Source organism: Equus caballus, chromosome 7 (genome assembly GCF_041296265.1).
Source record: "Equus caballus isolate H_3958 breed thoroughbred chromosome 7, TB-T2T, whole genome shotgun sequence".
Classification (NCBI taxonomy): domain Eukaryota; kingdom Metazoa; phylum Chordata; class Mammalia; order Perissodactyla; family Equidae; genus Equus; species Equus caballus.
The window spans coordinates 11,208,082-11,225,036 of NC_091690.1; the positions used below are offsets into that span (position 1 = coordinate 11,208,082).

Sequence of the window (16,955 nt, forward strand, 5' to 3'; positions counted from 1 at the left end):
TTAAAAAAAAAAAAAAAAAAAGTTCCAACAATCAGAAGCACAGGGAAACTTTAAAATTAATCTGTCATGTGATAATTTGTTGACAGGTTGGTTATCGGAAAGACATGGAACAAGAAGATGCGGCAGAAACAGTCAAAACTAGGGGGAACGAGTCATCTGTCATCCTGACAGGATTAGAAGGAAATACGCTATATCACTTCACAGTGAGGGCTTATAATGGAGCTGGATATGGGCCACCTAGCAGTGAAGTGAGCGCAACCACCAAGAAATCCCGTAAGTGACCTGGGCTTTTTGTTTGTTTCAGACAAAAGGGAAACATCTTCTAACATTTCTGAAAGCCACGTGTGGTACATCACAAGCAGAGTTGAAGGGGAGTCTTGATTCATAGTCTTGCTTCAATGCTTAGATCTGAATTCCAAAACTAGCTCAGAAAATTTTGCATTCACAGTAGATAAAGGTTATCTTCCTGTGAAACGAGGCTAAGCGATTTTGACACAGAAGGGAGATAAAAGGATTCAGGTTCAAAAGCTCAGTAGAGTAGCTATTAAAATGACACTCCTGGAGCAAAACCTTCCTTATCTGACTCTAGCTGGAAGGAAGCCTATGGTGCCAGCCAACGACAAGATTGAAATAGTCAAAAGGATTGAAGTGAAAAAATGTTTTTAAGACTCCTTGTCAGCTCACTTTCACTTTTTATTCTGCAGCCCCCAGTCAAGCACCCAGCAACCTCAGGTGGGAGCAACAAGGCTCTGAGCTTTCTCTGGGCTGGGAACCTGTCAGACCATTAGCCAACGAATCTGAAGTCCTGGGCTACAAGGTCAGTGTTCCTTCACTCTCTTGGATAGACACTCATCTTGAAAATTGTTATCTTGCCGATGTATAATTAATAAGGCATAAAAAATCCATTAACATACCTGTTTTTCTCAATCTTTTTCTACCTGCATCTTAGAAAGAGACTTCCTGCAGTAGGGAAACCAAGACAATCAAAATCAGTTCCAACTGCACAAGGCATAGGAAGGGAAAGGGTAGGAAAAGCAACAACAGTTTTAATACAAGGTGAAGACGGCTCCATGATTCAGTGTCAGGACCAGCGGAACTTAAGCAGAGAGTCCTGGCGTTCTCTCCCAGCAGACAAACTGTGCCAGCAGATGGCAAAGACTGGATGACTTACTTTGAGTAGACAGACTTTCTATTAGCAGAGAAACAAGATGAAAAAAATGCTGAGGCCAGCACACTGGATAGGAAAGAGTCCATGGAGAGAAATAGCGAGCTCCAAAATAGATACAACATTTCATATATGGTCATCCTGCTATGTGCCAGCAAGAGATCTGGAAATATGAAAACATTTCGACAGTTTGTTTTGAAAAACAACTTTGTCTCTGATTTTAAAATATATGTGGTCTATGTATAGAATTGGCTGAGTTTCAAATTCTCATTGTATACGTCAGATTCTATTTATTGTCTTAAACTTCACACAGAATCATTAGTTGAATATTATTATAGCAGAACTTTTAAATATTTCAATGATAATATTTAGACTAAAAAGCCTCATTTAGGTGGCTTTTCAACTATCAAAGATGGTAACAGCACTTTGTATATAAAGTGCTAAAATCCTAAAACTAAAAACTGAAGAAGTTATAAATGGAATATATTTTTTAAGGTAAGTAATTCCCATGAAGAATGTCTTAAGACACAAACTGTGGCATTTCCTACAGATTGTAATTAGTATGGATCACAGATACCCTCATCCTCAAACACACACACTCAAATCTGTCCTAATCCTCAGGAATATTGAGTTTGATCTTTTGGGGGAAGGTGGGTGAGCCATTCCCTAAACTCTGCCCTTAGACTTCTTCTTTCCATACCCTTCCCCAAAGACCATGTCCTCACAACTTGTTCTTTAAGGCAAATATACCCTTCAATGATTAGGGATAGCAATATGGCCAGAAATGATGATGGACTATCCAAGAACCAATTTAATATTATCAGAATTATGGCGAGCAATCTCCCAAACTGGAGAGGCAAGTAGAACACAAGAAAGTGCTAGATCAAAGCATATGGCCACCTGGAAGAGCCATTCAGCTCTAGACACCTCTCAGGTGAGAAGAGAAATGCCATATGACCTGGAGAAGATGGGAGGTTAGGAATAGAGTTCCCAGGCGAGGTGACCCCTCTCTTTGCTCACAACAGCACCTTCTATCTCTGTCATTGCTCTTCCTCTTTATATGTGAAAATCTCCCCAACTAGCCTATATGTGATTGAAGGCAAGAACTCTGTCTTACTCATCAGTTTATCCCCAATGCTTCTAGAATGGATGAATAAATTAATTAATGTTCACCCAACTAGAAGTATCTTATGCAATTACTCATAAGTGTATATTATCAGATTTGTGTTTTTTCCAGCATGGCCTTCCCATTTGTTGTGGTGTAGTGGAGAAGAGCACTAACTTCTGAGTAAGACAGACTTTAATTCAAATTCTAGCTGTGTAACTTGGAGCAAATTACTTATCCTCTCTGAGTTTCATTTTTTTAACTTCAAAAATGGCAATAATAATATGTATCATACAGGATTATTTTAAGTTTTAAATAAAATAATTCATGTAAAATACTTAGCATATAGAAGTTGCTCATTGAAAAATAGCTACTATTGTTCTTGTTGTTATTGAAGAAGAGTACCTGGTTAGGTGAAATTTGAAAATATTTTAACAAAAGAAACTGATCTTTAAAAGCTGCCTGCCAGCTCTATCTTAATGAAGCCAGCACAAGTCAACTTGGAACACCTTCTTGCTGGGAGAAGAATCACTAACATGGTCCATCTTAGTTGTATAAGTAATGACAAGTAGACACACATTGAGAGAGGAATTTTTTTCTTTTATTTTCTTGAAATGGTTGCACCTCTTTGTGTCCCTTGAAAGGAAGAGCTGGTTCCTGAGAAAGGAGTCTGCTGATCATGAATGGAGTGAGACCTCAAAATCTGTTGTTTTGCAACTAAACTTTATTTGAACCTCTGATGGATAAGATAATCCCCAATGAGCGACCTACTGGCAGGAATGACAGAAAAGGCCCCATGAGGGAAGAAGGACTTCAGACTGATGACTGGGGCTTAGAGCCTGGATTCTCCTGGGAAGGTCTGGTTTTCACAGGTCAGGTGGCTAAGGATGAAAGCTCCTCCTGACACACACACAATGGAACAGGAACGTGATTAGAAACAATAGCTGCGAATATAAACTAAAGAGATGTAATCCAGAGAACACAAGCTTAGAGCCCTCTTTTCTCAACATGACTTTGAAGAGAACTACTGTGGCCTCGGCAAGGATCTGCATTGCAGTGAAAGAGCTGTACCATCTTGAGGGAGGTTCACACAAATGTGTGGCCAGGGCTGGACGTGGTACTCAGAGGGAGAAGACTTCCTCTTTGATTCCTACCACATGCCAAATAACTACTGCCAGACCTCGAATGGCACCAGTGTAATAGTGAGCCACCTCTTCTGAAGCACAATAGTGTGTGGCAGTCACAAAAGATGAACAGAAGTAGGGACTTGTAGCACACTAATTATTTCTCCTTCCATGAGATAATTTGAGTTAGGCCTGACCCATTAAGACTGAATTTGCTCCCTGGGATTCTTGGAAAATCTGAGGTAGAGATTGTCCTGCTAATCAGGGCAAGGGAGAGCTTCCACAATTAATTGGAATATCAAAAAGAGAAGTAAATTCATTTTTGCTCTTTGTCTCTGCCAAGTTGCTTTACTTTTATAAGCAAAAGGGACCACTAGAAATGTATGGCATGCGGGTTTGAAGCTGGAACGTTGGAGTCAATGCTTGAGTTTTAAAATGCAAGAGTTGTGTGTTCCACCTTTTGCGTTAAGTCCAGTTTAAGTTAGGTTAATTCAGAAAAGCCTTCATCTAGAAGTCTTCCAGATTGTGAAAATGATTGAAAAATGGTAAATGTGGGAAAAAAATGAATTCCATAAACTTGATCCATAAATAATCCATTAAACTCTTCCTTTTTATAGTTAAGATACTATACACAGGATACAACTCATTTTCAAAAAATAAACCACAAAAATAGAATACTAAGATAATAAGATAAAACAGCAGAACTTAACATTCAAACAATCCATTTTCTCAGAAGACTTGGATCTTACTTCCTTACTTGATTTCAGAGATTGAGATGTCAGCAACATGCATAAGGACAAGATATTACCAGAGAAAGACATGAGGATAAGATAAATTTTGTGCAAAGGTGTTAAGAGGAAAAAGGCGATGTCCTCATCACAAAATCTTATCGAGGACATGGAAAGCAACCAAGAATATCGCAAAAGAAGGATGGAATTGAGCCATATATAATTGTGTCATAGGTAACACATTAAAATCGAATCCGTTCAGATAAATGTTAAGTATTACCTAGTAGTGAAATTTCTCACTGCTATTTGAGACTGTCCAAGGATCCTTGACTTCTGGGGATTTTGTTCAAGACCTCTAGATTTAATAACAATAATTTCAAAACATCATAGCTTTCGTTAACAAGTAAGAGTAAAAGCATGGAGAATCAGAAAAATGTCAGAAAAGGGTAGTCTCTTGTAGACATAGCTACAAATTATTCCTACTCAAATAAAATAACTCCCCATTTGAAAAGCTGGATCAAATTTGGAAGTGTATTTAGCTTGTTTACGACTTATTCAAGTCAACCAATGTGTGACATTTTCTTTTTCTTTTTCTTTTTCTTTACATTTTCCATTCAGAATCAGCCACATATTTTAGTATATTATTTATAAATTTTTAGTAAAGTAGAAAAAAACTTTAAATAAAAAATTTCCTAAATTGACTTATTTTTTCAAATAAATGTTTTCAAATGAAGAAAACTTCATTTTTATAAATCCCCCAGTTTGGGGTCTGTATCTACAGTCCTTACTAATTTTGGCATATAACATATTATACATCTGTTATTGGCATTCTTGAAGAAATACCAATAACAAAGCTATAGACCAAAGTATATTCAGCCATAATTCTCCTTAGTGATCTTGAGAATGGTGAGTTATTTTTCTTCATTCTATGAAAGAAGTTTATGAAGATTATGAGGTAAAATAGCCATCTTGTCCTCACCTTATTCTCCCAGTACAAATTGATGCCCAAGTGAAAGGGAAAATGAATACTAAATGCCCCGGGGCTATGCTTTCACTTGTGCAAATATCCTCTCCCCAACCAGGAGAAACTTTTCTCCATTCAGAAAAGACGCAGTAGGCAGAAGAAATTCAGGACAAGGGCTTCAGGCTACATCCAAGAAAACAAAGTCCTGTTTTTCTAGTTGACATCTAGAAAATATCCTTCCCCAGCTATACAATCCCTTCACTGGCCATCTGTACCCTCACCACTACTTTCTGCCCATTTACAGAGCCTAGGAGAGTAGGGGGAAATCAGGCTCAAAGTTTACCAGATATTATATGATCCACCAATACAGATAGAAGTTTTTGTTTGTTTATACAACTTAGCTAGCAGCCAAGGCCTTCTAGACTCCTGAGACGTATGTATGCTTGGATTGACATTGTATTCCACACCCTGTGGAATTTTGACGCCCACACCTATATTTCACCAGCTTCTCATGGAGCCTAAAGTCTCTGGCCATGCTAGTCTCATTGATTTCCTATATCTTGCAACTGTTCCTTCATCTTATATTCACTCCAAATGTGGAACTCAACTTCTTTCCTATGAGTCCTACAAATTAAAATAACTTACATATAATGGCTTACACTATCCTCTCCACATTTGATTATGCTTAAAACTTTTCATAATACTTTTTAAAAATTAAAACAAATGGCTTATGTAATGTCAAATCTATATATATTTATATTGGATTGTATGGAAATGTTGGCAGGGGGTGATAAAGTGAAAGGCACACCATACAAGCAAACTTCTGAAAATTGCCCATTAGGAAGTCTTGTTCTTAAAAGTGCTTTTGGCCGCCCTATAGCCCAGTGGCTTCTCACTGGTACTTGTACTACCCAACTGCTTTTCATCCAGCTTCTATTCATCTTGCTGACTCTTCCTCACCCACCCATTGCCATTAGGGCTTTGCATTTCTCACCCGCTATTGAGAAGAGCAGTTGTCCCATTGACTATTCCCAGGATGCTAAGCTGGTGAACAACTCTTCCCTTTAACAGGATCCATCCTTCTCTGGTGCACTTGTAGGTGAAACCAGTAAAAATGTATTCTGCTATATTTTTAAGCACACTCACTCATCAGACATATAGACTAGTTGTTTCCAGATCATGCCTTTGAGAAGAGCCGTACTGCATTAATTCTCTTGTTTAGGATCATCTCTTTGGATAACCTACTGCTTTCAGCTCTTTAAGCAGAATTTGAGAATAGTCTTGACAATACATTAGACAATTTCCTTCATGCCTAAGGATGGCTGTCATTGCAACCGTCAATCTATAAATGTCCAGATTCTCAAAGTACTCCCGCCTTACTGTCAATAACTATATCTGACATGTCTTGATAACTCCTTAACCTTCTCATATTTCTCATTCTCATTCATCTTTTCTAAATCAGGATTTTAAAATGAGCCAAGATTCTCTAAAGCATCTGAGACTAACCATTAGTTTAATGTATCTTTTCACTTAGTGTACCTACTTACCAGCGTATGGTACTACAGCTTCCTGGCTGCATTGGTAAAATCCACATTTAATTTCAAACTCCTTTTGCTATCATTAACTGATTATTTTTCCTGCCTTTACCTTTTCTTCCTAAATCTCAACTGATCCACAAATTTTCCTTCAACTCTGGATTTCACAGCAACATTAGATATGCATTACTGGCTGCATTTTTCTTTGTTATAAGAACTGTAATTTATTGAACCATAATAACAATGTCCTCTAAAATAGTCACTCCCCTGTCAATCCTCACCAATTTACATATTTTCCCCTTGCCATAAATTTGCTTTCTAATTACCTCATGTAGATCAGAATTCTAATTCATTATACTGCTACAGTCAAAATGAGAAGCATAAATTCTGATACAATTGTCATTTTTTTAAGCCAAAAGAACCTGCTATAGGCATCCTCCAAGAACTGATCTTGATTTCCCAAATCCCAAGAACCCACTCGGCTCTTGGCTTTCCCACCAAATGTGCTTCCAATTGCAGTACACATCACACTTCATGACATTGTTATCTGTCTCCACTGTCAGACTGTAAATGTCGTGAGGGCAGGAACCATGTGGTCTTATTCTCTGATGAATCTCCAGTATTGTGCCTGGTCCACATGGGATGCCCAATAAATGTATTTGATGATGCTCTTATCATTTTGCAACCACATTGAGGCTATAGCTTCCTTCCCTATAAGGATTTCAGTAGACACAATTATTGCACGTTCTATACTTTTAAAGAGAAGCTACTTCTCTCCCGAGACCCTGAAGTAAATTTAATCCATGAAAGATAAAAGAAGTGAAATGGAGGGAGCATACGTTACCAGAATGCAGAGGGCAGGATCAAGTGCAGGCAGGCTTCAACATACAAAAAAAAAAAAAATTCTTTTCGGAAGTTTTCTTTTCTTGTATGTGGGTTAGTTCAAGCTCAAAACACATTTTTTATAAGAAAAATCTATTATAAATTTTTGTCTAGCTTCCCAAGGCAGTCCATCTTTTATGATGCAGTTGAAAACCGACCATTGACAGTGAACAATGATGGCAACAGAAGAAATAGCTTTCTCTTACTAAGCTTACCATGCACCAGGTCCTGTGCTAAGGTGTTTTATGCATTTTCTCATTTCAGTCTCCTAACCAAACCATGAAATAGGTGTTATTATCTCTACTATACAATAGAGGCACTTGAGGCTTAGAAAGGTTAGTAGCTTGCCCAAATTTACCCAGACAGGAGTGTGTAGGAGATTGTTTTTTGTTTCTTTTTGTAGGAGATTGTTTTGAATCCAGATCTGCATGACTGCAAAATCATTACTCTTTCCATTATGCAAAGCAATCATATTATAATACCGACAATTATGAAAAAGCACAAAAATGATGAAACTGAATAAAACTGCATTTAAAAATATCTTAACTGCTGCTACTTGACTATTATTCAAAAAAAAAAGATTTATTGGAGGGAAATGAGTAGAAACAGTATAACATAGTGAAATAGCTCTGAACTAGATTATCAAAATATGATCTTCTAATGTAATTTCTTCCCTAACTAGCCACATGATGTTGTATAAATCACATAACTTCTATGACTTTAGTTTTCTGACATGTAAACACAGGATAATTCTGTCCTAATTTGTAGTTCTTTTTTAAAAAATATTTTATTTTTTCCTTTTTATTCCCGAAGCCCCCCAGTACATAGTTGCATATTTTTAGTTGTGGGTCCTTCTAGTTGTGGCATGTGGGACACTACCTCAGCATGGCCTGATGAGCAGTACCATGTCCGCGCCCAGGATCCAAACGGGCAAAACCCTGGGCCACTGAAGTGGAGCGCTCAAACTTAACCACTCAGCCATGGGGCCCACCCTAATTTGTAGTTCTGAAACTCTGTTTGCCATGAATACATGTTGAATTCTAGTACCATGAACAGATGTCAGAAAAGCCTTAACTTTGCTTCTCAATGTATCCAAATGCCAGTTCACCAAAAAGCAAACACAAAAGTAAAAATAATTAATAAAATTTTAACTTTTCAGCCATTCCCTACCTTATAAAGGATTTATTATTGATATATTTAACAGTTTTTCCCTTTACTCCTTTCAAACAATTTGAAGATGACAGCTTTGAATGCTCCCTCAGGATACTATTCATTTCAATAAGCAGGAAGAAAAGACTTTCAGTGGTCTGCCTCCTCACTACCTGCTTCACTAGCCTCATTTCTCACTATCCCCATACATCTCTTCTCTCCTTTCTTTCCCCTAATGTTAGGGTTTCTTATTGCTTAGACGTATTTTTTAATCTTCTCTTACCTCTTCCCAGAATCCTTCTCCTCCCCTTCTCCAACTGGTGAACTCTACTCATCTTTAAATACTCAGTGCAAGATCGTCTCCTCTGAAAAGCCTTCCCCAAACCCACAGAATTCAACTCTCCCTTCTGTGCTTCCATAGCCCCTTACGTATACCTCAACTGTTGCATATAACACATATTGCATTTGCTGACATATATATCTCAGCTGTCAGCTCCCTGAACTTAGCTCAGAATTACAGTAAGCAGTCAATAAACATTTGGAATCCTCAATGCAATATCAAATATTTAAACCTGTTATTATTACAGGTTTTTTATAGGCAAGAAGGTCACAGCAACAGTCAAGTTATTGAAACGCAGAAACCCCAAGCAGTAGTACCACTCCCCGATGCTGGAGTCTATATTATTGAAGTTCGAGCATATAGTGAAGGAGGGGATGGAACGGCTAGTTCCCAAATCAGGGTACCATCATATTCAGGTAAGTTTTGACATAATAGGCTTAATCTGTTGTCAACCATGTCAAGATGGTGTGAACCTCATCAAAATTAACAGGATGGATTACATGGATCAGAGATTTTTGAAGGGTCTCTTTTCTCACTCTGATTGCCATATACAAACCGTAGTGGTCTGCCCACAATTGCAGAATTTCTACAAATCCAGAAAGGAGTTAACATTTTCATTATAATGCCCTTATTTGTGAAATTCCCTTGCCTATCCTGGTCTCAAGCAGTTCCTTGGTGGCCATTTGGGCTTTGCAATATTACTTTTAAACTGAAATTCCACTAGTTTAACAAACCTACTTCTCTATTGTCAATTGCCTTTGTTGTTAGATAAGAGAGTGAGGGACACAAGTTTAAAGGGAATGCTTTTTAAAATTAAAATTTGATTGTATTTATTGATAAATTTTATTGAGCTTCTTTGGATTTTTGGTTTGGGTTTTTTTTCCAGATTTATTGAAATATAATTGAGATATAGCATTATCTAAGTTTAAGGTGCACAACATGTTGATTCGATACACTTGATATACTGCAAAATGATTACCACCACAGCGTTAGCTCACACCTCCATCATATCCCATAACTGCCATTTCTTTTTTGTGGTGAGAACATGTAAAATCTACTCTTTTAGCAACTTTCAAGTATATACTACAGTATTATTAACTATAATCACCATGCTGTATTTTAGATCCCCAGAACTTGTATGAATATCTTTGTTCTTATTAGTAATATTAATAATTTCCAGCTTTTTCTGATCTTTACTATATGTCATAGTGCTTTACATATGTCATCTTATTTAACCATAGTAACAATCATATAAGGTAGGTAGCTTTAATCTTGCTTTATAGAGAAGACTTAAGTAACTTGCCTGAGGTCACACTATTACTAAGTGAAAGAACCAGGATTCGAACCCAGGTTTGCTTGTCTCCAAGGCCACATATCTTCACAACTACCATCATTATTATACCAACAAGGGAAAGCTAATTAAAGGAAGAGAGATTTTACAAATTTGGAAGAAAGTAACCATTTGATTGAGGTAGTCAAAAAAGGAAGCAAAAGATTTAATTAAATATGCAAGTCTCTCATTAAGAAAGTATTAGGCAATTTTCCTTAAAGTCTTGTATAAAAAGTGTTTAATGTGCATTAATTAATGGGCAATTTGATCATTGTTTATTGAGCAGTCATTCTCAACCAGAATTGTCAAACTAAAGGGAAGAATCTAATGACATCATGTAGGTTCTATTATATTCATATATAACATATACCCTATATATATTGTATTATGTTTATCAACTTGGATTAAGACCAGAGGCAATGCTTATGATTTTTTTTTTGATGCCACAAAGTGAGGTAGAAGAAAAATATAGTGGAGAAAATAATAAGATAGACTAAAACCTTGAGGAAAAGCTAGCGACGTCATACTTGGTAAGTAAATTATTTCATAAAAATTTCAGATGAGACAAAGAACATTATTGGGACAATTGATAAAATGTTAATAATGTCTGTAGATTAGGTAATATATATCTACATTAATTTCCTGTTGTTAAAGATGTACTGTGGTTATATAAGAAAATGTCTTAATTTTAGGGACTATACATTAAAGTATTTAGTGTTAAAGGTATATCATGTCTGCAACTTACTTTCAAATAGTTCAGGAAAAAGGTATACTTTTATAGAGAGAATAATAAAGCAAGAAAGTAAAACATAAACATTTAAGGAATCTGGATGAATTTTTTCTATTCTTACAACTTTTTGGTACATATAAAATTATTTCAAAATAAAACATTAAAAATAAAAAACATAAGGTGCAGGGAACCTAACTTTTTCAGAAATTCAGGTGAAAAGACTTAAGAATTTAAATACATTGTGACCACACTAAAACTTAATAGACTTTATGATTCATTTATAGAAGTATAGTTTTGAGAACAAGAAAGGTAATAATGTTTCTACATTGATTAGTTCACAATTGAACTCTTGAGATGTGGGTGTTAAATTTTCAAGAGCATCGTAAAAGACTAAAGATTATTTCTGAAAAGCAAAAAAGATGACAACTCTCCTCTTTGATTGCTTCATAAGAGTCAAATTTCTAATAACAGCAATACAAAGAGCATTTATGGAGCCCTGATCATATTCTTAGCATTACACTGGATGTTTTCCATATATTATCTTATTTTATCCTTATAACCACCTGATAAGTTAAATATTTTATTATTCTTTGACTCTCCAAGGTTCCTTTCAACTCTAACACAATCACATTCTAAAGTATCATCTGGATGATATCAGCCCCAAGCTTGAAAGTATTTATAAAGACCTTGATTCTCTCATGTATATTTTAATTAACTTGTAACTTCTATTCCATGGGAAAAAAAAAAATTGTCAACTTTTATGTTAGTTACGAATACTTTGGCCAGTGCAACCCATTTCCTGAGCTTTGATAAAGTGAAATCTCACAGTATTGTCTCTCTCAGACCCACAAAACATGAGCAACAATTGGTTTCATTCTTATTTTCCAAAAACCAAGAAGTCTAAGAAGTTGAATGACTTGCTCAAGTGAAATAGCTAGGTAGCTTTAAAGCTGGGACTAGAACTTAGTCCGATGCTGTTGTTTGTGTTTTGTTTTGTTTTGCTATGCCAAAATGACGTTTTTGCTTTGTGGACTCTCCATGGAATTTGAGATAGAGCTCCCACTTAGCATTCTGAAAGTGACATGTTTTTGTAAAAGTGTCATGTCAGTTGCTTTAACAAGGACTCAGCCACTCTCAAATAAATAGAAAGGATGTTTTCACAGTTTTTATTTATCAGGCATTCACATACCAGTCCAGCGAGGCTTTGTCATCATGCCTTTCTTATGGCTCACATGTGGCCATGCACTTCGTAACGACCCCATTTTGTACAAGTTGAAATATATGTAACATTCTCCAACATGTTGATTAATAGGTTTTATTAGTGCCTTAGCTGTAAAAATTTTCAAAGGAAAGAAGATTTGCTGCTTTGTGTGTGTGTATGTGTGATTTACCAAGCAAATGATTCTTCAGCTCATAAGTAAGCATCTGGAAAATAAATTTAGACTCTATTTCAGTAACAAAAATCATGCCCAGAATTCCGTTATGCTCAATCTGGCCAAAGAAGATAACTTGACAGAGGGATGATTCCAAAACTTGGGTGGTATATTTTATTATTATTCTATCATTATGGTTTTAATCAAGGTCAATCACTGTTTTAAGAGAGACAATACATAAGAGTATCTGTTTCCACTAATCCCAGCGCAATGACTTAAGCAAGTTCTATAATCTTTCTAAGCCCCAGTTCCCTCATCTGCAACAGAGGGATAAATGATAGTACTTACCACATAGGAATGTCATGAAGATCAAATAAGATAATATGTATAAAGGGCTTAGTGCAGTGCATGGCATGTAGTAAGGATTTGTCAAATATCAATCATGATGATGATGCTTCAGAAGACTTCTGGCTTGAAAAACCATTCCTGAAGTTAGATCTAAGGGTTAGTTAGATCTTAGTTTGTGATTATGTGGAGCTGTCAAAACTGTTTCAGACTAATCAATTCAGATCAGTGAGTTTCATCAAATAACCAACCTAAGCCATTAACTGCATACAGTGTTTTGGTGTCAAGAAGGAAGAACTTCTCCTGGGAGTAAGTAAGAGTAATGAAAGATGGCTTTCCTTCACCAAGTTTGACATGAGAATCTAGAATGTAAGCCTGATCAACTGAAACAGTCAAATCAATCAAGGACCCATGGCTAATGTATTTGCATTCTATTGCTTTATACTTTTTAAAGTAATGCCAGAAGTGACCTATTACTGTCCAGATGTGTATAGATGCAGGACCGAAGTATATTAAACAATGTTTTATTACTATTAAGTTGAAAAATTGACTGAAGTAATTAAATTACGAATGCCTGTGGCCACAAACTTTTACAAATTATTTTTACTGCATTTCCTGAATTATGCACTAGAGAAATTATTTTATTTTTCATATCTGGAATTTGACATGCTTTCTATCAATGTATCATCAGTGAAAATTACACTGAATCTCCTGATTAGATGTGTTTGTTAGATGTGACATAGCTTTTCAACACAGTGTTCCATATATTTACTTCTTCTCTTCATGTAACTCTTGGGAACCCCAGACGATGTCTTGTGTTATCATTATGAGAGACAGTCTCATCAGAAGTAGGACCAATATTACACACATTTGTCTTACATACCTAAAAACAACTCTTTAACTAGTTCAGGCAAGACCAAAATAATTTGCTCCATTTAATGTTTCTCTTTTTCACAGGTGGGAAAATCACTAGTGCTCAGTCAACCCTCCACACCCTCTCCACGTCTTCATCCTCAGTGACGTTGCTTTTGGCATTGATGCTTCCTTCAACCTCTTGGTGAAAACTGCACTTAATTTTCTTTTCTTTGCTTTAGCTTGATAACAGCAGTGAATAGAGTGTCGTGTAAATGGAGACCCAGGACCCTGAGATGAGATTTAAAAACTTGGGATTACGCATGGTGCACTTACAGGAGGTTGGGGAGAATATTACTTATCCATCAGGTTTCTCTTTGGTTTTTGTAAATGGAGAGGACAGTTCTTGGTCCAATAAAAATATGCAGATTGTATGTAATGAATTTTTGTAAGCAAAGGTAATTTCTGTCAAATGCATTGTTTACTTTTTTAATATGTTGGAATTTGATTTTATATCTGATGACCCTGAGTGTGTGCCATCCATTTGTTCAATGATTTCTAGCTGGTCTGTTTCAAACATAAATACAAAATTGAAAGTGAAAAGTTTGCTTGAGACTCCGAGTCTAATGTTTTTCATTTTCCCTTCAGCTGATTATTCCAATTGACAAATCAGCAGAAGATATGAAAAAATACTTCAGTTGTGTGGTCCATTATAGGATAAATACACAAAAGTTTTCTCAAAAAATATTGTATGATTGCATAGTGAAATAGCAAAATTTGTCAATATATTGTTCTCTATGCCTCCCTAGAGCAAGTTATTAGGGTAGGGAATAAGCCATTTACATTAGCACGAGGTAAATAGAAAGTGAGTCCAGATGAATTTAAGTGCTATTGTTTTTCATCAAGTACTATGTTATCTAGCTGAAAATATAGTAAATGTTTATTTTTAATAACAAGAGAGTTTAAAGTCACAAAAACTATATGATCACTTCAAACTGCAGACGCTGAGATGCTGCCAAGGGTGCTAACGTGAAACCGAAATGAATATAGGACACAGCTTTCTCATATCTCCACCTACAGCCAAAACAGATGTTGAATTAGATCCAAGGTTTTCTTCTAATTTCAAATAATTTTAAGGACAATAAAAATTTGTTGTGCAAATAATTATGCATACATATAATCTGTGAATTAAAAGGGTTAAAGCATAACACATAAATTTTGATTTTTTAAACAGTTCTATGCATCACATACGACTTATAAAATATTACCAACTAATAAAATAAACAGGACCTCTTGGATGAATTGATTTTTTTTAATTAAGCTATGGAAACATGGTCTCAGTACAGGAGCTCAGCTAGTCTAACCAGCCATACGTTATTTGGGAGGTGATCCCCATTTGCTATTTTAAACAGGCAATTTGAACCTAAGTGATCCTAGATAGCTGTTGGAAAGTGAGCTGAAAGTTTTCTACTTGATGATATCTTCCAGAAGTTCTAACCAAAATGAGAATGTGCCAGAGTTCCCATTACACTCAAGAAGATGACTAGTGGGATAGTTATCGCAAAGTCATATGCCAAAAATGAGCCTGAAGAAACTACAGTTTAACAGATGATATTAATATGAGAACCAAAACTAATTTCTTTTCTTTTATAAAATCTAAACCTGTTAGTTCTACTTGTATCTTTAACAGCAAGCAACAGGAAGCAATACTGAGCTCAAACTGCTGGCTCTAGGGGTTAATACTTGTAGAATTAGAGGAGAGACTGGAGTTTCTGTTCTGAACATACTAAAAGATTGGTTTCAGAGCCACATACAACTATGTATGTTGGTTACTCATTCTCTTTGGGGGGAATTATGTCCAAGATACCCCTAAACAAACAAAAAGTGATTTAAAGTCTATTTTAGTTAGCAGGCTATTATAGTAAATTACTACAGGTGGTAAATATCGGAGCCTGTGAATAATAACCACTAAGTGGCCTTCCTTGAGCACCTCCGTTGGTGGGAGAAGCTGGACTTTGCAGATAGAAGGATGCTAACTCTCTAGCAGGCAAAATATGAGCTCTCCTGAGTACAGTGTAACTTTCAGGAGAAGATTGTGCATCTGAAAAAAAAATGCAGCAAGAATATTAAAGAAGGGGCAATAATTTTTACTTTATATTTGATGAATCAATCCATTTTCTTCATTTTCCCATGGTTTTTTATCCTAGACTTGATGAAGGACTTTAAGAATCAAGTTGCTACTTACACTTATGAAACAAAACCCATAAAATATAACGTCAATATACGGCAAACTCAAACTAACCAATATTTCTAACTATCTGATGGATGGTACATATCTGACAGAATATTTACATATAGAATATGTGAATAGTCTGATGTCGTATTTTACAGGAATCAGAAATATGAGATGTTTTTACTCAATGCATAGAATGTGTATTTTGCATCATAAACCTATTTAAAAAAACAGGTTTTAAATGTTTCTGTACTTATGTATTACAAACTTGTTACTTTGTAGAAAGCAGAACAACATTCCTTGTGAAGGTACATTATTTTTCAGCTGCAGTACTGGGTGAGCTTTTTCTTGGATGGGATGGTAACCACACAGTCTTACATCACTAAAGAGACTGTATTTTTGTATAATGTCAATTGAACTATGAAGAAAAAAATACTCCTCATAATTAAAAATTTCATGAAATCGAATGTTTTGCATACCCAAATGAAGGTACTGTGGACCCTATGTCAAACCATTAAATATATTGTATATAATCTGTATATACTATATATAATGGTATATACCATGTGGAAGGCACAGTCAGATAATAGTTCTGTGTACTGTTCTTGTAACATTAGATCTTTTTAATAAATAATTCTCTTTTTATTGACTTTTATCTTCTCTCCTGTCAACTACATGAATGGCATTATTTCTTTTATGCAGACCACAGTATGCTCATGATTATGGTAGTGTTTTCATGCTGAAAAGATCATTATGTTAGGACTCGGCATGCTGCTATGATTTTAGGTTCAAAAATCTTCACAGATGTCCATGGTAGTTCCAACCTGAAAATTGGAAGCTATGCCAAAGAAAAAAACAAGCAAAGAAGCAAGTACAAATGGGATGCATTCAGTCAGACTCATGATTTATTTCTTCTCAGGAAAGGAGACTTCATTCAATATGTTTTGTAAAGAGTTTGTTAAGTGCATACTTCTGCTTTTATTAGGAATAGACTGTCCCAGTCTACCTCAGGTACAATTCTCATAGAGTTACTTACTTTTTTGTGCTCCCTTAGTACCATGTGTACATCTCTGTTATTCTAGCAATCACACAATGTTACA

General features: G+C 35.7%; 1 protein-coding gene across 2 annotated transcripts in view; it reads left to right on the plus strand.

The window, feature by feature from the left end:
- The window catches only part of CNTN5 (contactin 5), a 1,137,031-nt gene extending 1,120,521 nt beyond the window's left edge, over positions 1–16,510 (plus strand). For both annotated transcript variants that reach the window (XM_023644694.2, XM_070272715.1), the window contains 4 exons: positions 87–273; positions 705–817; positions 9,240–9,408; positions 13,728–16,510. In XM_023644694.2, the coding sequence (XP_023500462.1) occupies positions 87–273; positions 705–817; positions 9,240–9,408; positions 13,728–13,831 (573 nt within the window). In that variant the 3' untranslated portion in view covers positions 13,832–16,510. The remainder of the gene's footprint in view (positions 1–86; positions 274–704; positions 818–9,239; positions 9,409–13,727) is intronic.
- Positions 16,511–16,955: the final 445 nt, after the last annotated feature.